Source organism: Chiloscyllium plagiosum, unplaced genomic scaffold (genome assembly GCF_037043375.1).
Source record: "Chiloscyllium plagiosum isolate Xiang-an unplaced genomic scaffold, Cpla_swu_hap1 HiC_scaffold_5, whole genome shotgun sequence".
Classification (NCBI taxonomy): Eukaryota; Metazoa; Chordata; class Chondrichthyes; order Orectolobiformes; family Hemiscylliidae; genus Chiloscyllium; species Chiloscyllium plagiosum.
The window spans coordinates 81,704,821-81,729,060 of NW_028270143.1; the positions used below are offsets into that span (position 1 = coordinate 81,704,821).

Below are 24,240 nucleotides of genomic sequence, written 5' to 3' on the forward strand. Positions count from 1 at the left end.
TTCTCAGAGCACAAAGTGGTACAACAAGCACTTCACTGTGAATACAAGGGCACATTCATAAATCAATTGCTATTTAAGAACTGAGCTGCACAGGTGATCCATCCTTATTTTCATTCATCTTAGAACTCTGTTTAAAGGATGCTGGTCTTCCCCCAATGTGCATTATATTTCAACATCTTCTCATTGCTCATCATAGGACTATCACATACAGGAAAACCTTCAAACTGTTGAAAGCACTAACTTATTCGATAATATCAAAAGCAAAGAAAAGAAACATTTTAAAAGCTGCATTTGCTTCTCAGAGCTACTGTTTGAGCACCCACACCTTTCCAGTCAATGAGTGACTGTCGTCTATTAGAACCAAATATTATTTGGCTGGTTTCAACTGACACTGCACCACTTTATTATATTGAAGTTGATGTTCCTCTTGCTCAAAGTCCTAATCTTCCTTTTTCAGAATATTGCTGTTTCTCTCCCAGCTCTTAAGAGCTCATCAGGTCCCCTCTTTGCTTGGTTGTTCAGAGCACAGCAAATTATGATTTTGCAGCATATTCTGTCTGGAGTCAACGATGGCTGTTTTTGAAGAATAGTTTTCATTGTATCTACTCTCAGCCTCTCAGTCAGGGGATTACATAATAGAGGCATCAGCCATGATTGCAGAGAATAACCTTGTCTCCAAGCAACTGTCCTTGTTAAGCATCTGGCCTTTGAAATGAAACAGAAGTCTGAGAGTTCTCAAGGATGTACAAAGTTAAAAATCACACAACACCAGGTTAAAGTCCAACAGGTTTAATTGGAAGCACATTAGCTTTCGGAGCATCGTTCCTTCATCAGGTGGCGTTGGAGGGCTCAATCCTAACACACAAAATTTATAGCAAAAATTTACAGTGTGATGAAACTGAACAATTGATTGTCTGTTAAGCCTTTCGTCTGTTAGAATACCATGACAGCTTCACTTCTTTCAATTAGCTTAAAAAGTTGCATTCTCAGGTTAGCTGTTAACAATGGTGATAGCTAAACAATATGTTGAAGGTGTTAGCCTCCTGTGTTCTCTGTCTATACCATGATGTTTAGATTGATTCTAATCTTAAAAGTGAGATACGGAGTTTTACATGAATTCATGCAGTTTTTGAGCAAAGTACAATGTAACCCTGCAAGTACAAATTCACCCCACAAAATATATGTATGCATGTGGGTCTTTGTCTGTGTGTGTGTGTGTCTGGATTAGGGGTTGAGTGTGAGAGAAAGTGTATGTGTGTGTGTGTGCAGTGAGTGCAGAGTGTCTTAAGTCTGTGAGGGGGTGCATGTGGGAGTGTGTGTGTCTGTAAGGGTGTGTGTGGGTGTCTGTGTGTGCGTCTGTGTATATGTGTGTCCGTGTATATGTGTGTATAGGAGTGCCTGTGTGTGTATGAGAGTGTGTGTGTGTGTAGGAGTATCTGTGTGTGTGTATGGTGCAATGGTGGTCACCTGTAATGTGACATGAATCCAAGGTCCCGGTTGAGGCCCTTCCTATGGGTACCGAACTTAGCTATCAGCCTCAGCTCAGTCACTTTTCGCTGCTGCCTGTCCCGAAGTCCGCCTTGGAGGATGGTCACCCGAAGGTCCGAGGTCGAATGTCCTGGACCACTGAAGTATTCCCCAACTGGGAAGGAGCATTCCTATCTGTTGATTGTTGTGCGGTGTCCATTCATCTGTGTCGTAGCCTTTGCTCGGTTTCCCCAATGTACCATGCCTCCGGGCATCCTTGCCTGCAACGTATAAGGTAGACAATGTTGGCTGAGTCACATGATCAGTCGCATCCCCCACAATGATGGCATCGCGGCAAAAGTCTCAGTACTCAACACCAACAACTGCCAATCTCCAAACACCATCCTACAGCTCATCTGCTTTATCCTTGATTACAACGTCTTCACCTTTGACAACCAGTTCTTCACCCAGACACACGGAACAGCCATGGGGACCAAATGTGCACCCCAATATGCCAACATTTTAATGCACAGGTTCGAACAAGACTTCTTCTCTCTGCAGGATCTCCAACCAACATTATACACCAGGTACATTGACGACATTTTCTTCCTCTGGACCCATGGCGAGGAGTCACTGATTAAAATACACAGTGACATCAACACGTTTCATCCCACCATCAAACTCACCATGGACTACTCCCGACAATCTGTCTCATTCTTGGACACATGCATCTCCATCAAGGATGGACACTTCACACTCTACCGCAAACCCAAAGATAATCTCACAATGCTACACTTCTCCAGCTTCCACCCAAAGCATATTAAAACAGCCATCCCCTATGGACAAGCCCTATGCATACACCAGATCTGCTCAGATGAGGAGGAATGTGACAGACACCTGGAAGTACTCAGGGATGCCCTCACAAGAACTGGGTACAATGCCCAACTCATCGACCGCCAGTTCCGATGTGCCACAGCAAGGAACCGTAATGACCTCCTCAGGAGACAGACACATGCTGCAACCGACAGGATACACTTCGTTGTTCAGTACTTCCCAGGAGCTGAAAAACTACGCCATGTTCTTCATGACCTGCAACACGTTATCAATGAGGATGAGCACCTCACCAAGACCTTCCCCACACCTCCACTACTTGCCTTTAAACAACCGTCAAACCTCAAACAGATTGTTGTTCGTAGCAAACTGCCCGGCTCTCAGGACAACTCCATACAACCCTGTCATGGTAGACGCTGTAAGACGTGTCAGAGTGTGGACATTGATACCACCATTACGTGTGGGGACACCTCCCACCTTGTACATGGCAGGTACCCATGTGACTCAGCCAATGTTGTCTATCTTATACGTTGCAGGCAAGGATGCCTGGAGGCATGGTACATTGGGGAAACCGAACAAAGGCTATGACAACGGATGAATAGGCACTGGACAACAATCAACAGACAGGAGTGCTCCCTCCCAGTTGGGGAACACTTCAGTGGTCCAGGGCATTTGACCTCGGACCTTCGTGTGACTATCCTCCAAGGTGGACTTCAGGACAGGCAGCAGCGAAAAGTGGCTGAGCAGAGGCTGATAGCTAAGTTTGGTACCCATAGGGAGGGCCTCAACCGGGACCGTGGGTTCATATCACATTACAGGTGACCACCATTGCACTATACACACACACAGACACTCCTACACACACACACACACACTCTCACAAACACACAGGCACTCCTATACACACATACACACGGACACAGACACCCACACACACCCTTACAGACACACACACTCCCACACTCACACATGCACCCGCTCACAGACTTAAGACACTCTGCACTCAATACATACACACTTATACACTTTCTCACACTCACAACCCCCAATCCAGACACACACACACACACACACACACAAACTTGCGCCCACACCTCCCCCCTTACTTCCCTCCAAGGCCCCAAGGGATACTTCCATATCCACCACAAATTCACCTGCACCTCCACACACATCACCTATTGCATCCGCTGCACCCGATGTGGCCTCCTCTATATTGGGGAGACAGGCCGCCTACTTGTGGAACGGTTCAGAGAACACCTCTGGGACACCCGGACCAACCAACCCAACCACCCTGTGGCTCAACACTTCAACTCCCCCTCCCACTCCACCAAGGACATGCAGGTCCTTGGACTCCTCCATCGCCAGACCATAGCAACATGACGGTTGGAGGAAGAGCGCCTCATCTTCCGCCTAGGAACCCTCCAACCACAAGGGATGAACTCAGATTTCTCCAGTTTCCTCATTTCCCCACCCCCCACCTTGTCTCAGTCAAATCCCTCGAACTCAGCACCGCCTTCCTAACTTGCAATCTTCTTCCTGACCTCTCCGCCCCTACCCCACTCCGGCCTATCACCCTCACCTTGACCTCCTTCCACCTATCGCATTTCCAACGCCCCTCCCCCAAGTCCCTCCTCCCTACCTTTTATCTTAGCCTGCTGGACACACTTTCCTCATTCCTGAAGAAGGGCTTATGCCCGAAACGTCGATTCTCCTGTTCCTTGGATGCTACCTGACCTGCTGCACTTTTCCAGCATGAATAATTAAAGAAATGATATGCCATGTGTATGCTCTATTAAACACAACCCCTGAGGGAACCCAGCTGAAATTCCAAAGCCTACAGGCATGGTTACAGCACTGACCTTGCCAAAGGGAAAGGAAATGAAGCGATGTGACCTGGCAGAAAGGTAACAGTTATGATATATTTGTGGCTGAAGGGTTCTAAGATCCCACACATGGTCCAGTCTGATAATCAAAGGGCCTTGCCAAATCATGTTCTGTTCGTCCAGGCATGCCCTAGCGAGACTGTTAGTTCTGAGCTTCCACACTCGAATAAAAACAAAAATATGAAGAAACTGAACATATGAAACAAATACTGAAGATGCTGGAGAAACAACAGATCTGGCAACATCTGTAGAGAGAGAAAAACAGTGTTAACATTTCGATTCCAGAAAAACGCTTGTTCCTCCATAGGCCCCCTGTGCATCCTAATGTGCTGTCTCCAATCTCCAGAAGTGACTTGCTCAACTTCTGTAACACAGCAGTGGTCCCCGATAACACCCCTCAAATCTCATTGAGCTGATCCCCAGAAATATCTTTGACCAAACCCTTGACCAACTTGAATGGACAGGCCCCTGATGACTGACCACACCTCTTAGTGATATCTGTGCAGCTCTCCAACTGATTTACCAGAACTCCCTGGACTTATTGCACTTGACCTGCAGGACTGACCATGGTCAAATCCCCAGACTCTAGTGATACAAAGCCCCTGACTCTGGATGCTGTGAATGGCTGTCTAACCATATCCAAGTCCATGGATTGATACCACATGCTGCCCTTGACCTACTCTGCCTGGACCCACTGACTGAAGACTGTCTCCCTTGCCCTGAGGACTATTCCCCAGAGACTTTGATACTTGGCCATTTGGTCAGCATATAAGACCATAAGACCATAAGACATAGGAGTGGAAGTAAGGCCATTCGATCCATCGAGTCCACTCCGCCATTCAATCATGGCTGATGGGCATTTCAACTCCACTTACCCGCATTCTCCCCAAAGCCCTTAATTCCTTGTGACATCAAGAATTTATCAATCTCTGCCTTGAAGACATTTAGCGTCCTGGCTTCCACTGCACTCCGTGGCAATGAATTCCACAGGCCCACCACTCTTTGGCTGAAGAAATGTCTCCGCATTTCTGTTCTGAATTTACCCCCTCTAATTCTAAGGCTGTGTCCACGGGTCCTAGTCTCCTTGCCTAACAGAAACAATTTCCTAGCGTCCACCCTTTCCAAGCCATGTATTATCTTGTAAGTTTCTATTAGATCTCCCTTTAATCTTCTAAACTCCAATGAATACAATCCCAGGATCCTCAGCCGTTCCTCGTATGTTAGACCTACCATTCCAGGGATCGTCCATGTGAATCTCTCCTGGACACGCTCCAGTGCCAGTACGTCCTTCCTGAGGTGTGGGGACCAAAACTGGACACAGTACTCCAAATGGGGCCTAACCAGAGCTTTATAACATCTCAGTAGCACAACGGTGCTTTTATATTCCAACCCTCTTGACATAAATGACAACATTGCATTCGCTTTCTTAGTCACGGACTCAACCTGCATGTTTACCTTTAGAGAATCCTCAACTAGCACTCCCAGATCCCTTTGTACTTTGGCTTTATGAATTTTCTCACTGTTTAGAAAGTAGTCCATGCTTGTATTCTTTTTTCCAAAATGCAAGACCTCGCATTTGCTCACATTGAATTCCATCAGCCATTTCCTGGACCACTCTCCCAAACTGTCTAGAACCTTCTGCAGCCTCCCCACTTCCTCAGTACTACCTGCCTGTCCACCTAACTTTGTATCATCAGCAAACTTCGCTACAATGCCCCCAGTTCCTTCATCCAGATCATTAATATATAACGTGAACAGCTGCGGCCCCAAAACTGAACCCTGCGGGACACCGCTTGTCACCGGCTGCCATTCCGAAAAAGAATCTTTTATCCCAACTCTCTGCCTTCTGTCAGACAGCCAATCCTCAATCCATACCAGTAGCTCACCTCGAACACCGTGGGCCCTCACCTTGCTCAGCAGCCTCCCGTGCATATCTGCTGCATATGCAACAATGCACATGCTCCAAATGTGAGCTTGACAAAGATTAGTGCCACACAGTTTGGCTGATGACTGCTGACCACCATGCCAAGATCTCTGGCTTTGTGTTTGTACTAAAAAGGCAAGGCAAGATAGGTCAAGTCAGTCAGAGAGATGTCAGTTCACAGCAGTGCGATGAGACGGGGCAGAGACTGAATTCGATGAAAGTGGATGCAAGAACAGTTAGTGATTATGGGTGGGAATGGGAGGTGGTGAGATGTCCCCACTGAGTGAATAGAAAGTGCAGTCACCAGGACAGGCCAGTAGATTGAAGGATGAGGTAGGTGAGGGCTATTAAACATGTTACGTGCAATAGTGAGAGTTGTAGTCCCTGAGTCTTGGTTGGATGTGTATGCAGTGGCAGACTTAGAGTAAGTGTCTGTGTCAGTATGAGCAGCAGTGAGAAGATGGTGACACTTACCCTTGCAGAGTTCAGAGGTCATTGACCTTCTTTCTTTACTGCTGGGTGGCCACTTCACTCAGGACACAGCTCTGACCCATGCTGTAATTTGAGTCCAGTCAGGCTTGATGTGACAGCGTGATCTTCTGTGGACATCACCATCCTCTCCACCAGCTTATCTACCAACAGTTCAAAGTCTTTGTTCACACAATGAAGAGCAAGAGTTTGTTCCTCTAGACCATGCAGCATCAAAGGAACAGGAGAATCGACGTTTCGGGCTTATGCCCGAAACGTCGATTCTCCTGTTCCTTTGATGCTGCCTGACCTGCTGCGCTTTTCCAGCAACACATTTTTAAGCTCTGATCTCCAGCATCTGCAGTCCTCACTTTTTCCTCTAGACCATATCCTGAATGTAGTGTCTCAAATGCCGCAGTATGAGTAGGCCTTCCTGGATTCTAGTGTCTGAATATGGGGGTGCCAGTGATGGGAGAGCTGCAGGTCCCGTCAGTGTGAAGACTTCTTTCTTTCCAGTCACTCTATTCCTGAGATCATTGTCTGAGAGACCCATTACTTGGTTGTTGAGGTGGAGGGTAGAAGATGGAATGATACAAGTCCTTCTAAGCAATGGCGGACTATGAGTCTTACTTGACAAAACTGGATAACTGAAAATTCTGCCCAGGGACAATGAACCTATGGTTTCCTGATCTGCATTGGTATTGATCGAGACTCATTGCTGACTGTAGATTCAAAACATTAGCCTCATAATTTCAATTACTGAGTGCCTAGCAACTCATAACAAATTTACTGAAGCACACTCTGGCTCAGGTGACTGAATTGAATGTTATCTTGATGTTCTGAAAAAACAACAAATGACCTTTCGAAATGTAAATGGAAATAACAAGAACAGAATATGATTCCTTCCACAGATCGTGCTTTAATGTTAGGGCCCACAACAGCAATTGTGCCATCAAACTATATGAAGTACGCCAATGGCTCGTACAAAATAATTACCGTCAAGCTGAAATGGCGAGATGCTCGTAAGGTTTGTGAGGCAGAAGGGGCCCAGCTTGTCAGTATCATAAATGGCTTTGAACATGCCTTCCTGACATTGGAAACTACTAAATTTGGAGAGAAAATGTGGATTGGATTAAATGGCAATGAGGTAAGAAACAAACACTAACAGTGTAAGCTGAAGAAAAATATTAAATGCACTGCATTTCAAAAATGATTATTTCTGATACATTGTAGTATACTTTAAATTATATTTGATAAAAATGCACATCCATTTTAAACTTGAAAATGTCACAATTTGGCAGAATTCTTGGAAATGGATAAGAATCTGAGTGAAACGTGGAAAATAATGAGTATGTGTAAGGGATATTTTTTGGCCTGGAAAAGTTGCCAGGGACATCATGGTGGTGTTCCAGTGGGTTCTGAAATTGGGTTCTGGACTCCATAATGGGTGATTTGTGGCCCATCAATGAGACCTGGTGTCAATTGTGGTCCTTGTGCTCATGCACCATAGCCCCCTCCATTTTGATCTCCACTAAGTAATCTTTGAAGTCAATTGTTAGTTAATGTTCCCTCTCTTTGGAGTTTTGGTTTTAGCATCGACCACCATTGGTGATGCCTCTCCTAAAGCTAATTAGCTGAGCTCTTCTGAGGGTAAACCAATTGGATAACAACCCCAATCACAGCCCCTTAATTAGCATATGCCACCATTGTATCACTTTGGGGTTTACCACACCTTAAAACAGTGTCAAATCCTGTTTACGACCAGAGCAGCAGCAGAACTAGCAGTAAGTAGCAATGATTGTCGACTCATAGAGTATATGGATTATTAACCATCCCATAATTTTCAGCAGTAGTGTCTGAAAAGGAAGAATGCACAAGGTATTTTTTGATTTCGTGCTGCAATTTTGGGCACGTTTTGATTGAAATGATATCACAGAAAAATTTTAGGTGCTTTATTTAATTCCCCCTGAGAAATGTACTCGCCAATGTGGAAATCTGTCATTCCTTATTCTGGGAGTGATTCGTTCTTTAATAACCCACCGGCAAATTGTTGTGTGTTCAGAAATTAAGTACGTTATTCTATTTCTCACACAGTTGTTATGACAAAAATCTACACCACAGTCCAATGACTCTCACACACTTTTATGCACATGCAAAGAAAACTACAGATTAAGATAAAAGGATAATTATAAAAATGGACGTTAACTCAGTCGCTATTCAGTGTAGTGTTGATGTATCACAGTTGAGTTGATACTTTGGCAGGAGCATTCTTGTAGTTGATCTGTCTTGAGATGGATTTCTCAGTCAATCTTGAACAAGTTAGATGAGAGAATATTTTATTGTCCCTTCTTCAAGGCAAAATCTCTCTCTCTAGTGGAATTCTTTTGAAAGCTAGTTTGACCACTGCTAGCATCACTTTTATCAGGAAGCAAAGATGGCCACCTTATCATATAATCTTCCATGAAATATTGAGTCACTGTCTAAGTAAGTTGCTGTGGTAATCTAACAAATAGTCTGGGCTGCGGCATCTCACCCCTTGTGATTTCAGTCAGCCATTGTTTTCAACAGGCAAACCAGCATATTACAATAAAGTGTTAACTTATTTGATTTATCTTTTGGCTTAATCTAGTCTAAAAAAAATCTAAGTAATCTTAACCTACATTGAGTCACATCAGAAAAAAAATGTCCTGTTTATTGTCTCAAGAGACAAAATTGTTTTCTAATTCACAACAGACATCTGGTGACCCTCAGAAATTATCTCAATTTACAGCCTTATGAAATGTAACATTTAGGATATAGCTTTAAAGAATTATAATTCATTCCAGACTGACAATATTAAACGAATAGGCAATGTAGGTGACACGTGATTGGAAGCAATATGTATGAGGGATTTTTAAGTATTATTTTGTGAGTTTGAGAATCAGATGGTGTTAATCAGGATCAAGAAAGATTACCAACTTTCGCCACTTTTATTGATACATTCAGAAGATCTGGGCTTCACTGGCTGGATCAGCGTTGATTGCATATTCCTATTTGCCCTTATTGATCAACAAAACCACAGCTCATAGTCTTATAAGTAGAAATGATTAAGGAAAATCATGCAACATTTTAATACTGAAATATTTCTAGACTTCAGGACAGTTCAGATGGATAGATGGATGGAGACTGCACTTTTCTAAATGGGATGTGAATGAGCCCAAAATCAATGATGGGTGCGTCTTCATGAATCCAAATGGAAAATGGATAACTTCAACTTGTGACAATGAGTATTATGCTGTTTGTAAAAAGTCTCCTGGTAAGAAACATTTAGCTCACCAAATCTCATTATAGTTGTGGTAAAAATGCTTTTTACTTGAGGTTTTAATGGCATGAAAATGAGAACTTAGCAACACAAACTATTTTACATTTATTTCTAAAGCAGTCATAGTTTTAATTAAGTTAATAAAGGGAAGGTCAACATCAGTAAAGAAAAATATATCGCATTGTTTTGGTTTGTGTTCGTAGTTTCTAAAAGCATATTGCTCTCAAATTTACCTCATGATAACCTATGGGTCCACTTTCTCCAAATACCTAAGTTGTGGCCAAGGCACGGTTTTTAAGTGACAACGCTGGTTGGGCCCATCCAGAATGTATAGAAAAGTTGTAACAGTAGGAATGGCTTTCCCAGATGAATTTAAATAACTAGATTTGAAATGAGCAGTAAATTATGAATAGTCTGTGCAGATTTCAAAGGGAAATATCTCAGTGAACCCATTGAGGAGGTAACAGACAGTATTGGTAATATGGTAGATATAACCTATCTGGATTTTCAAAAGGCCTTCAATCAGGGGCTCCATATGAGATCAATAAATAAAGTCAGAGAATATGAAGTCAAGAGACAAGCGATAGAATAGATTTTGAGCCTTTTTCAGTTTTAAATGTTCAGTTTCAGCTTGGAGACTGACTGTGATTAGTGTTTGAAATGGCCTTTTAAGACATCAAGATAAATGTGCACATCAACTGTGCTATCATGACGACTATTTCCACCCTCATAACATTGCCCAACTCTATTGAAATTCTCATTCATATCTTTGATCCCTTTAAATAGTACAGTGACTCAAGCATCTGACTCAAATTAAGACACAGCATAGACTACAGCGTGCTGTTTGAAAATGGAGTTTTGGCATCAAATAAGCACTGCACATGGATTACTATAATTATCTGACTGCAGTGGGTAATGCTAAAGCCAATAGATGCTTGAGTCAATGCCCCCTACCATGTGAACATCTAACATCATTTCATTGGTAGTGTGCATATACATCTTGAATACCATTTCCAAATATTTAGTAACATGGTAACTATTGTATGTACTGTAATGGAACCAACCACCATCAGCTAATTGTTAGGGTAGAGTGCTATCCTTATTCCTCCTTCCTCAATATTTTTAATCACCCTGTTCAGATCTGCTGTGACACACCTCTTGAATAGATGAGACTTGAACTCAGGTTTTCTGGCTCAGAGGTAGGGACACTACCCCTGCACCACAAGCACCCCAACTCTTCTCTTTAAACTGAGACCAAGAGCCTACTTAGTTAACAGTGGTAGAAGATGAGTCACGAGTGACTCTTAATGAATAAAAACACTTAGCTTAACAACATCATTTACTGCACATTAGCAATAGTACATGTTATGCATACTGACGAAGACTGTCTGGAGACATTGATGATATAGTTGTCTTCATTGGGATTTTGAACTGGACTCTTCAACTGTCTATCACAATTGTTTGACATCATTAGATTGGAGCTTAATGTAACATTAATATCTAAAAAGCAATCACTACAAATCAGATATCTCTCCTGTCATGTGCCCCTTGTCATTACCGAGGTTAAGGGAAAATTGAATGTTGATTTAACTTATTGTCGCCATTTTTCATGGATCACCTAGCGATCAGTTAAAGCACAGCAATGGCAGATTCCTAATTGGTTATTTGCCGATCCTTTCAAATAGCAATTGGTGCATGTTACAAAATTTAAAGGGTTGGGGAGGAAGAAGATTTTCTTATTAAACGTGAGAAAAACACAATTGATTAATTTCTTTAACTAAACTCACCATTAGACAAGATCAGCCAGCAGGAAAAAAATTGTTTCTTTTCTTGTCAGTGAAACCACCTGTTGATCCACCTCAGCTCCCTGGAAAATGCCCAGAAACAACACTGTCCAAATCCTGGATTCCATTCCATGGCCATTGCTATTTATTTGAAGGAGCAATTAAAAAAAATTGGGCTTCTGCCAGTCTTGAATGCATTCGTCTTGGTAAGTACAGGGAGATATGCTTGGGAGGATTTAAACTAGACGGGTGGGGAGGGGGATGTAGGGGTGGGATCCAGGGAGATAGTGAGGAAAGAAATCAATCTGACACTGGTACAGTTGGGAAAAGAAGCGAGTCAAACAGTCAGTACAGGAAGGAACAAAGTAGAGAACAAGACAGGACTGATAAATTAAATTGCATTTACTTCAATGCAAGAGGCCTAACAGGGAAGGGAGATTAACTCAGGGCATGATTAGGAACAAGGGACTGGGATATCATAGCAATTACAGAAATGTGGCTCAGGGATGGACAGGACTGGCAGTTTAATGTTCCAGGATTAAAAAAGGCTACAAGAAGGATAGAAACGGAGGCAAAAGAGGAGTGGGAGTGGCGTTTTTGATAAGGGATAGTGTTACAGCTGTACTGAGGGAGGATATTCCCAGAAATACATCCAGGAAAGTTATTTGGGTGGAACTGAAAATTAAGAAAGGGATGATCACCTTACTGGGATTGTATTATAGACCCCTAATAGTCAGAGGGAAATTGAAAAACAAATTTGTCAAGAGATTTCAGTTATCTGTAAGAATAATAGGGTGTTTATGGTAAGGGATTTTAACTTTCCATACATAGACTGGGACTGGCATAGTGGTAAGGGTTTAGATGGAGAGGAATTTGTTAAGTGTGTAGATGAAACTTTTCTGATTCAGTATGTGGATGTACCTACCACAAAAAGTGCAAAACTTGACCTACTCTTGGGAAATAAGGCAGGGCAGTTAACAGAAGTGTCACTTTGGGGCCAGCGACCAAAATTCTATTAATTTTAAAATAGTGATGTAAAAGGATAGACCAGATCTAAAAGTTGAATTTCTAAATTGGAGAAAGGCCAATTTTGACGGTATTAGTCAAGAACTTTCAAAAGCTGATTGGGGGCAGATGTTCGCAGGTAAAGGGATGACTGGAAAATTGGAAGCCTTCAGAAATGAGATAATGAGAGTCCAGAGACAGTATATTCGTGTTAGGGTGAAAGGAAAGGCTGGTAGGTGCAGGGAATGCTGGATGACTAAAGAAATTGAGGTTTCGGTTAAAAGAAAAGGAAGCATAAGTCAGGTATAGACAGAACAGATTGAATGAATCCTTAGAAGAGTATAAAGACAGTATACTTGAGAGTGAAATCAGGAGGCCAAAAAGGGGAGATGAGATAACTTTGGCAAATAGGGTTAAGGAGAATCTAAGGGTTTTTATAAATACATTAAGGACAAAAGGGTAACTAGGGAGACAATAGGGCCCCTCAAAGATCAGCAATGTGACCTTTGTGTGGAGCCTCATGAGATGGGCGAGATACTAAATGAGTATTATGCATCAGTGTTTACTGTGGAGAAGGACATGGAATATATAGAATGTGGAGAAGTAGATGGTGACACCTTGAAAAATGTCCATATTACAGAGGGGCAAGTGCTGGATGTCTTGAAATGCACAAAGATGGATAAATCCCCAGCTCCTGATTGGGTGTAACCTAGAACTCTTTGGAATGCTAGCGAAGTGATTGCTGGGCCCTTTGCAGAGATATTTGTATCATCGATAGTCACAGGTGAGGTGCCAGAAGACTGGAGGTTGGCTAACTGTTTAAAAAAGGCAGTAAGGATAAGCCAGGGAACTATAGACCAGTGAGTCTGACGTCAGTGGTGGGCCAGTTTTTGGAGGGAATCCTGAAGGACAGGATTTATACGTATTTGGAAAGGCAAGGACTGATTAGGGATAGTCAGCATGGCTTTGTGCATGGAAAATCATGTCTCACGAACTTGACTGAGTTTTTTGAAGAAGTAACAAAGAGGATTGATGAGGGCAGAACAGTGGACGTGATCTATATGGACTTCAATAAGGCGTTTGACGAGGCTCCCCATTGGAGATCTCATGGAATACAGGGATAACTAGCCATTTGAATACAGAACTGGCTCAAAGGTAGAAGACAGAGGGTGGTAGTGGAGGGTTGTTTTTCAGACTGGAGGCCTGTGTCCAGCGGAGTGCCACAAGGATGAGTGCTGGTTCCCCTGCTTTTCGTCATTTATATAAATGATTTGAATGTGAACATAGGAGGTCTCATTAGTAAGTTTGCAGATGACACCGAAATTGTAGTGGACAGCGAAGAAGGTTACCTCAGATTATAGCAGGATCTTCACCAGATGGGCCAATGAGCTGAGAAGTGGCAGATGGAGTGCAATTTAGGTAAGTGTGAGGTGCTGCATTTTGGGAAAGCAAATCTTAGCAGGACTTATACACTTAATGGTAAGGTCCTAGGGAGTGTTGCTGAACAAAAAGAGACCTTGGAGTGCAGGTTCATAGCTCCTTGAAAGTGGAGTTACAGGTAGATAGGATAGTGAAGAAGGTATTTGGTATGCTTTCCTTTATTGGTCAGAGTATTGAGTACAGGATTTGGGAGGTCATGTTGCAGCTGTACAGGACATTGGTTAGGCCACTGTTGAAATATTGCGTGCAATTCTGGTCTCCTTCCTATCGGAAAGATGTTGTGAAACTTGAAAGGGTTCAGAAAAGATTTACAAGGATGTTGCCAGGGTTGGAGGATTTGAGATATAGGGAGAGGTGATTGGCTGGGGCTGTTTTCCCTGGAGCATTGGAGGCTGAGGGGGACCTTATTGAGGTTTATAAAATCATGAGGGGCATGGATAAGATAAATAGACAAAGGCTTTTCCCTGGGCTTTGCGTGTCCAGAACGAGAGGGCATAGGTTTGGGGTGAGAAGGGAAAGCTATAAAAGAGACCTAAGGGGCAACCTTTCCATACAGAGAGTGGTACGTGTATGGAATGAGCTGCCAGAGGAAATGGTGGAGGCTGGTACAATTGCAACATTTAAAAGGCATCTGGATGGGTATATGACTAGGAAGTGTTTGGAGGGATATCGACTGGGTGCTGGCAAATGGGACTAGATTACTTTGGGATATCTGGTTGGTGTGGATGAGTTGGACCGAAGTTTCTGTGCTATACAACTCTTTGACTCTAATATATAAATTCACACATCTTAACAGACTAAATCTCTTTCTCCCAACATTAAAAAGGAAAGTGAAGATCAAAAACTTGCCAAATAAGTTAATGTTTTACCAGCAAAGCAGATAATCTAACCCTATTTTAAATATTACTACAACTGGAATTTTATAATGCAAGTTGAAATTACTGCAAACAACAAAATGAAATAATCTGGAGCAGCATCACTGGAGAGAGAAACAGAATTAACATTTTGATTCCGATATAACTGTTCAGAATATTCCAGAGTTCCTGCCATATCTGTTGAGTTACTCCAGCTTTTTCTGTTTCCATTTCAGATTTCCAGCATCTGTGATATTTTACTTTAAACTGAAATAATATATTTGACATTCTTTGGGTAATCCGTCTGTCAATGTAGCACACACTTACAAAAATATAATTCCCTAATTAAGAGGCAATTATTTTTCCTCTTCACACTTCAATTAAAATATGTATCAATTTTTAATTTTTCAGGGGCTACATTAGTAAGTATAGACAATGCTGCAGAAAGCCACTTCTTATTCCATATATCAGAAATGATGGCCGACAAAGCAAAATCATTCTGGCTAGGAATGTACCAGAACATTGAAGGTAAAAACTTTCTATTTTTTTTAGACTTATTAATTCATGGGTTATGAGCCTCCTTGGCAGGGCCAGCACTTACTACTGGTCCCAAGTTTCTCTTGAGAAGTTGATGGTGAACTTTTTGAACCAATATGGTCATTTTGCTGGAGGCAGATCCACATTGCCATTAGGGAGGGAGTTCCCAGGATCCAATGACGCTGAAAAAACAGTAATGTTTTTTCAAGTCATGATGGAGAGTAGTTTGGAAGCAAACTTACAGGTTGTAATGTTCACATGTATCTGCTGCCCTTATCCTTCAAGATGATAATGGTCATCAGCTTGGAAGGTGCTCTCTAAAGAACCTTGGGAAATTCCACCTTGTTGATGGTTCATATTGTTGTTACAGATGGTTCTGACTTTCAAACATCAGACTTATGAATGCTTGTACTTACAAATAAGATCCTTCTTATAATTTTACTCATGGGGCATGGGCATCACTGACTGAACCAGTATTTATTGCCCATTCCCAGTTGCCCTTGAGAAGATGGTGCATTCTTGAACTGTTGCAGTCTGTGTTCTGTGGATTGACCCATAATGCCATTAGGAAGGGAATTTCCGGATTTTGATCCAGTGACAATGAAGGAATGGCAAGATATTTCCAAGTTGGGATGGTGAGTGGCTTGGAAGGGAACTTGCAGGTTAGGATGCTCCCTTGTATCTGCTGCCCTTGTTCTGCTAGATGGAAATGGTTGAGGGTTTGGAAAGTGCTGTGAATTTCTGCAGTACATCTTGTAGATAGTACATACTGCTGCTATTGATCGTCAGTGGTGGAGGGAGTGGATGCTTGTTGATGTGGAGCCAATCAGGCGGGCTGCTTTGTCCTGGATGATGTCAAATGTCTTGAGAATTGTTGGAGCTACACCTATCCAATTTGGAAATATTCCAACATACTCCTGGTTTGTGCCTTAAAGATGACGGACAGATTTTGGGAAGTCAGGAACTGAGTTACTCATCACAGTATTTCTAGATTCTGACCTGCTCTTGTAGGCATTGTACTTATGTGGCGAATCAAACTGAGTTTCTTGTCAACGATAATCCCCAGGGATATTGATAGCTGGGGATTCAGTGATAGTGATGCATTGAATGTCAAGGGGCAGTGATTAGATTGTCTCTTATTGGTGCTGGTCATAGCCTGACCGTTGTGTGGCGAGAATGCCACTTGTCAGCCCAAGTTCAAATATCATCTATATCTTGTTATATTTGAACCTGAACTGCTTCAGTATCTGAGGGGTCGTAAATGGTGCTGAGCATTGTACAATCATTGGCAAGCATCCCCACTTCTGAACTTAAGATGGAGGGGAAGCCATAGATGGAACAGCTGAAGATGTTTGGGCCCAGGGCATTGCCCTGAGGAATTCCTGCAGAGATGTCCTGGAGCTGAGATGACTGACCTTCAACATTTCCCTTTGTGCCAGGTATGACTCCAAACAACAGAGGGGTTTCCTCTGCTTGACTCCAGTTTAGTTGTAGCATGTTCCATGTTTGAATCAAAGCTGTAAGGAAATTAGGAGCTGAATGGCTCTGTATGAGAAGAGTGGAATATCGTCTGGCTGGAATATCATCAGGTCCCTTGGCTCACAATATCCAGTCCCTGTAGCTGTTTCTTGATATTATGTGCAGTGAATCAAAGGGGCTGAAGACTGGCTTCTATGTTGATGAGTATCTCTGGAGAAGGAGGCTGAGGTGGATCATTCACTGGCCTATCAGGCTGAAAATTGTTGCAAATCCTTCAGGCTAATGCTTTGCATTGATGTGCTGAGCTTCCCCATCTGTGGGAGTGGGTATAATTATGGAGCCACCTGCTGCAGTAAGTTGTTTAATTGTATAATACCATTAACAACATTAAATATGGCAGGGGCATGGACCTTAGACTTGATCTGTCAGTTGTAAAATCATGTCGCCTTATCTATCACTTGCTGTTTGTCACACATTTGCCCTGTATTGGAGCATCTTTAGTTTGACATGTCACTTATACATACACCTGGTACTGCATATGGTAATGGTAGAATGTGGAATGCCGGGTCATGAGGTTTCAGGTTATCTTTGACCAGCATTCTGCTGCTGCTGATGGCCTCCAGTACCCCATGGATGCCCAGTCTTGAGTTGCTAGATCTGTTTAAACTAAATCCCATTTAGCACAGTGTGATAGTGGCATACAGCTATGGAGGATACTGTCATGGAGAGATGCATCTATGACAGGCAGATTGATGAGAATGAGGTGAAGTGAGCTTTTCCTCCTTGTTGGTTTTTCTCATCACTTGCTGCAGAACCACTCTAGCAGTCATGTCCTTCAGGACTCAGCCAGCTTGGACAGGGACCACTGTCACTGCCCAGTGACTCTTGCTAATAGACATTGAAGACCCCCACCTAGATTACATTCTGAGCCTATGCCACACTCTGTGCGTCATTCAGATGGAATTTCCTGCTGAGGTTCTTTGATTTATTAGCTGCTGGGGTGTCACATGATGATGCTTAGTAATTATTAGAAGGTCTCCTTGCCTTTGCCTGATGCCGTGAGGCTTCATGAGATAAGGAGGAGGTTTTGAGAACTCCCTTCCAATTCTATGCCACTGTGCTGTCCCAGTGACAGAGCAGACCCAGGGACTGTTGTGTTGGTGTCTGGGATATTGTAAGGAGGTTCTATGAGAGTGACTGTGTTAAGCTCTGCTTGATGAGTCTGTGAGACAACTCTCTCAATTTTGGTACCAATTCTGAAATGTTAGTAAGGAAGATTTTATAGCATTGGCAGAGCTGAGTTTGCTGGTGTTATATCCGGTGCCTGAAAGCAACAGTGGCTACAGACTTTTACTGTGGGTTACATACTCTAAACTGCAGAAGACATCTCTAGTTTAACATTAAACTAATTAAACCAATCCCTCCATAGTTTAAACTTTACGCTGTCCCTTAAGTAGACACTTTATTCACTGGGAACTGCTGCAAAGTGATTATTTGATCCTTTATCCTTTTCAAGTTGGATAATATTTGATCCCAAAACAGACTTTCATGGTGTATGTTACATTGCAGATGCATTCCTGTAGCACAGAGCAGGCAAACCTTCAAAATTATTTGAACATCCATAGCCTTCATCTCTTCAACTAGAGCATAAGCTTCTACCAATATTTTGTTTGGTGAACAATAAAGACTTTTTGACCATCTCTCGCTTGGCTTTCTTTTCTGCATTCCCTCAGATTTTTGCAGACTGATTACATCTGTGAGTTCCAGTCATTTTTATTTTGAAAAGCCTATAATAGAGTCCTATGGATTCTTCCTCTTTCAAAGTCCATCTCCTTGGAAACATGACTGACTTGGGCCTTGTATTCAGGTAGAAATGCTAATTGTTATCACCTGGACCCCAACCTCATCCCATCTTGAAAATAACTAGACAGGTTAAAATATAATTGTTGAGAAACCTTGGTATTTGTCATAGCTCTCTTGGAGTTGAGGACGAACAATCTTTCAGCCAATAGCATAGCTGCTTGGGTCACTTTTTAAAGGCACACCTTCTTTCCAGTAAAACAACCTAGGTCTCATTTTAATTTTTAATGCCCAATCCACCCAGGATTACTGACAACAGGATTCTGAACAGATCACATAACCTGCTCCATTCCTCCATTTTATCATTCATTAAAGATGGCCCACTGCCCTAATTTGTTTTTATTAAACCTCAAATTTGAAACACTCCCCGTCCTTTTCAAGATATTCCCGAAAGTCCTAAGGTTCTTTATGTATAATGCGTTAATATTTGTTGGAAATCCTCTTGTATGATGGTTTGGCATATTTTGCTATGTTAAAGTTTTTATATAGATGCAAATTATTATTGATGAAATTGAAATGGCATCTTAGTGAAATGAGAAGATTGCAGGATTTCTACTCATATGAACTGTTTGGTTTCTCATTTCAGGGGAGTGGTTATGGATAGACAATAATGTGGTGGATTTTGTGAACTGGAATAAAGGAGAACCTTCAGATCATAAAAATGAAAACTGCGTTGAAATGTACTCAGATTCAAGTAAATGGAACAATGCTGTATGTTCAATGAATAAAAATTTCATTTGCAAAATGCCGAAAAGTAAGTTGAATGACACAGTGATTCCTAGAGAAATGTTTCCTTGAAGCAAGATTCACTGAAAGTTAATCAATTTTGTTTTTTTACAGTTATTGAACTAACTGAGGCACCTTCACAGCTGGAAGGTAAGAACTATTTGTAGTGAACGAAATATTATTGTTGTCAGTTCTTTGTAAATTTGATTTACTTTGCATATCTACTTGATGCTCAAACATCATTCTCCTCTGCACCAGCAATGAACTTCTTTACGATTATTATGAATGATTTGACCAATACTACCAAAATAGCTCAATATAATGCAGTAAATAGAGAATGCTAGATTTTAGTTTTGACCAAGGAAGTGGTTTTCACATATTCTCTAGGGGAAGAATTGGTACAAAATATTGCTAATACTCTGTGCCACAGACCAGGATCATATGCAGTGTATTTCATTGCTTAGATCCTAATCTTCGAGTCATAGAGTCATAGAGATGTACAGCATGGAAACAGACCCTTCGGTCCAACCAGTCCATGCTGACCAGATATCCCAACCCAATCTAGTCCCACCTGCCAGCACCCGGCCCATATCCCTCCAAACACACCCATCCAAATGCCTCTTAAATGTTGCAATTTTACCAGCCTCCACCACATCCTCTGGCAGCTCATTCCATACACGTACCACCCTCTGTGTGAAAAGGTTGCCCCGTAGGTCTCTTTTATATCTTTCCCCTCTCACCCTAGACCTATGCCCTCTAGTTCTGGACTCCCCGACCCCAGAGAAAAGACTTTGCCTATTTATCCTATCCATGCCCCTCATAATTTTGTAAACCTCTGTAAGGTCGCCCCTCAGCCTCCGATGCTTCAGGGAAAAATCTTGGCTGCTTTGAACACCACAGATATCTCCCAATATGTGGAATGGAACATCGCATGTTTGACTTGGCCAATGATGAAGGCCGGGGAATAGAGCTAATTCATCCAGTCTCAGTTGCAAAGGTGTCACATGGACAAAGAATGGCTAAAATCACAAAAAAAGGGGAAAATGTAAAAATTCTTAACATCAAAAAATTAAAAGCAGAAATTAAATAAATCAGCATTGTGAACAGTGATACATTAGTGTCAATAATGAGTGAATTAAATTGGTGGGAGAACACCTTATGGGACAAGAGCTTTGTTTTCACAACGTGAATGTTCCTAACTCCATCTGCTTTACTTCTTTGTTACAAATATAGCAACATGACAATTCTTGATTGCATTATGCCACTTTTAATTTCTTACAATTAGATTTTTAATGTTTTAATTAGGAGGAATATTTTATAAACTTTCAGATCTGATATAGAATGTATGGCTCTATGTACACACTGTAAGAAGGATATTAATCCCAAGGGAAATGTATAATGAAGATTCAACAAATGGTATCATGAATTATGGTTATGGTAATGTCAACTCTGCATCAGTCAACAGGTTGGTGCCATGGTCGATGACAGCTTCCATCATTTTCTCAATGATTGAATTCAGACTGTTGGGAATAGACTTCTCCTACTTTCTGTGGACTGACAAACCAGAATCATTTTCCACTTTGTCATCCAGATATCATGCTTTACATGTATTAGAATAGCTTGTCTACTATTTCATATGTCTGTATTTTATTCTGGATGAGTACATGTTGATTTTCAAATCAGTGTGTAGACAGCCATGGAAGGAGCTGAAGACCAGTAAGGGTTGTTTCTGCTTGGTGCCCTAGGACTTTGTCTCTATAATAAAATTAGTCAGGCCATTTAGCCCTCATCACTCATATCCCCTCAGCACCTCCTGCTCTTCCTGGTCATTTGTGACAACCTGTCCATGTTGAATCATGCCCCTTGGAGCCTCTTACCCTCCTTGTCAACCCATGCATCAACACCCTTCCCCCATGGCAGCTCATACCCTCCGTGTCAAGTAATGCCCTTATACCACCCCATTGATAGCCACCATAGCCTGCATGCCAACCAAAGGCTCCTTATAGCTGTTATATCTAAATTAATAGCAATCCTTGTCCTCTGACTCACCACCCTTTTCTCTTACACTCCATACCAAATCACCCAGCAGCCATCATGGACAGACTTCAGGGGTCATGATGTGATTAAATTAATTTCTAAGTATCCATTATGGACTTATTTGCAGAGAAAACACTTGCTGAGAAAAGCCATTCAAATCCCTTTAGACACTTAATTCCTTATTAAAAATTATATTTGTAGTCCCACAATAAAGATACCTATCTCTTTAATAAACTCTTGGAGCTAATAATCAAACTGCTGAACTTAATCTTCAATGTGATAAATTGTGGAAACAGTCATACATTAACAAACCAAGAAATAGCTACAAAAACTGCAAGTATTGATGCTTTCGTTCAGAGACTGATTTTCTTGTAGGAATATAGGTGAGGAGGATTTTGCAATATTGACTGGTCATGCTAGGCCTTTGGTGTTCTCAATGTCAAGGTTGATGCTTGATAGTTTATCCGGTTTTATCCTTTTTCTCGAGTGGTTTGATATAATCAATGATGATAAAGTGGGGTAAGAAGTGAAGTTGGATGGCACGGTAGCACAGTGGTTAGCACTGCTGCCTTGCAGTGCCAGAGAACCAGGTTTGATTCCAGCCTTAGACGACTGTCTTGTGTGGAGTTTGCCCATTTTCTCCGTGTGTGGAAAAGAGAGGATAAGTAGAATATTGTGCAAAATAGGAAAGGTAACATAGTAATATGAGTGGAGCAGGGTTTGAGGCCTACCAGGCTGGAAATGTATGTATGTGGAATGGAACATCGCATGTTTGACTTCAGCTCAAGTACAAGGTTGATGAAGATGCAGGATCCCAAGAGTCAAGATTAAGTTAAGAGAGTAGCTGGGAAAGAAATATTTGACAAGTTAAGCAGCAAAGGAACAGGAGTAGGTCTTTCAGCTACTCAAGTTTTTTTTACCTTTCAGGAAGCTCAGAGCTGATCATGACTTTAACACTACCCACCTGACTTTACTCCATATTAATTTACATCCTTATTCAGCAAAGTTATGTCAATCCCAGATTTAAAACTAACTGAGTTCACATTCTTTGATGTTTGTGGAACTGTTCCAATTATAGACAAGTGAGTCTCACATCAGTGGTAAGTAAACTACTGGAAAAATTTCTGAAGGACAGAATTAATTTCCACTTTGAGAGGCAAAGTTTGATAAGGCATAGTCAGCATGGCTTTGTCAGAGGTAGGTTATGCTTAACAAATTTGATTGATATTTTCGAGGAGGTGACCAGGTATGTAGATGAGGGTAGTGTAGTTGATGTAGTTTATATGGATTTTAACAAAGCCTCGAATAAGGTCACACATATGATTAGATTACATTACACTGTGGAAACAGGCCCTTCGGCCCAACAAGTCCACACCGACCCGCCGAAGTGTAACCCACCCATACCCCTACATTTACCCCTTACCTAACACTACAGGCAATTTAGCATGGCCAATTCACCTGACCTGCACATCTTTGGACTGTGGGAGGAAACCGGACCATCCGGAGGAAACCCACGCAGACACGGGGAGAACGTGCAAACTCCACACAGTCAGTCGCCTGAGGTGGAAATTGAACCCGGGTCTCTGGCGCTGTGAGGCAGCAGTGCTAACCACTGTGCCGCCCAGCCGCACATGGTCGACTGATAAATGTGGTAAAAGCACAAGGGATCCAGGGTGACCTGACAAATTGGATCCAAAATTGGCTTAGTGACAGGAGATAGAGGGTCGGGGTAGAAGGCTGTTTGTGTGATTGACTGCTAAGTAAGTTCGCAGTGACACAAAGATTGGCTGAGTGGTTCACATCAGGAAGAAGTCCTTAGGTTATAGGAGGATATAGACAGACTGGTCAGACAGAGGAGCAGGAAAATTGACGTTTCGGGCAAAAGCCCTTCATCAGGAATAGAGGAAGTAAGCCTCCAGGATAGAGAGATAAAATGGGGGTGGGGTGGAGTTGGGGAGAAGGTAGCAAAGAGTACAATAGGTGAATGGGGATGGGGATGGGGATGGAGGTGATAGGTCAGAGGGGAGGGTGGAGCAGATAAGTGGGAAGGGAGATTGGCAGGTAGGACAGGTCATGAGGACAGTGCTGAGCTGTCAGTTTCCTCATTTCCCCTCCCCCCACCTTACCTCAGTTCCAACCTTCCAGCTCAGCACTGTCCTCATGACCTGTCCTACCTGCCAATCTCCCTTCCCACCTATCCGCTCCACCCTCCTCTCTGACCTATCACCTCCATCCCCACCCCCATTCACCTATTGTACTCTTTGCCACCTTCCCCCACTCTCCTCTCTGACATATCACCTCCATCCCCACCCCCATTCACCTATTGTACTCTTTGCTACCTTCCCCCCCCCCCCCCCCCATTTATCTCTACCCTGGAGGCTTCTTGTCTCTATTCCTGATGAAGGGCTTTTGCCCGCAACATCGATTTTCCTGCTCCTCGGATGCTGCCTGATCTGCTGTGCTTTTCCAGCACCACTCTGATCTAAACTCTGGTTTCCAGCATCTGCAGTCCTCACTTTTGCCTAGATAGGTCAGACAGGCAGATCACCAAAAGATGGACTTCAACCCTGTTAAGTGTCAAATGAAGTGTTTGGGATGAAATAGCAGGACAATCAAGTATGAAATGAATAGTGACACACTAGGA

At 42.4% G+C, this 24,240-nt stretch overlaps 1 protein-coding gene across 1 annotated transcript in view; it reads left to right on the forward strand.

Moving 5' to 3' along the window:
- Positions 1 to 24,240, forward strand: part of mrc1a (mannose receptor, C type 1a) — a 152,680-nt gene that overhangs the window by 123,998 nt on the left and 4,442 nt on the right. The window contains exons 24-29 of the mRNA XM_043690393.2: positions 7,485 to 7,720; positions 9,703 to 9,868; positions 11,712 to 11,864; positions 15,369 to 15,485; positions 19,420 to 19,587; positions 19,674 to 19,709. Coding sequence (XP_043546328.2) covers positions 7,485 to 7,720; positions 9,703 to 9,868; positions 11,712 to 11,864; positions 15,369 to 15,485; positions 19,420 to 19,587; positions 19,674 to 19,709 — 876 coding nt within the window. The remainder of the gene's footprint in view (positions 1 to 7,484; positions 7,721 to 9,702; positions 9,869 to 11,711; positions 11,865 to 15,368; positions 15,486 to 19,419; positions 19,588 to 19,673; positions 19,710 to 24,240) is intronic.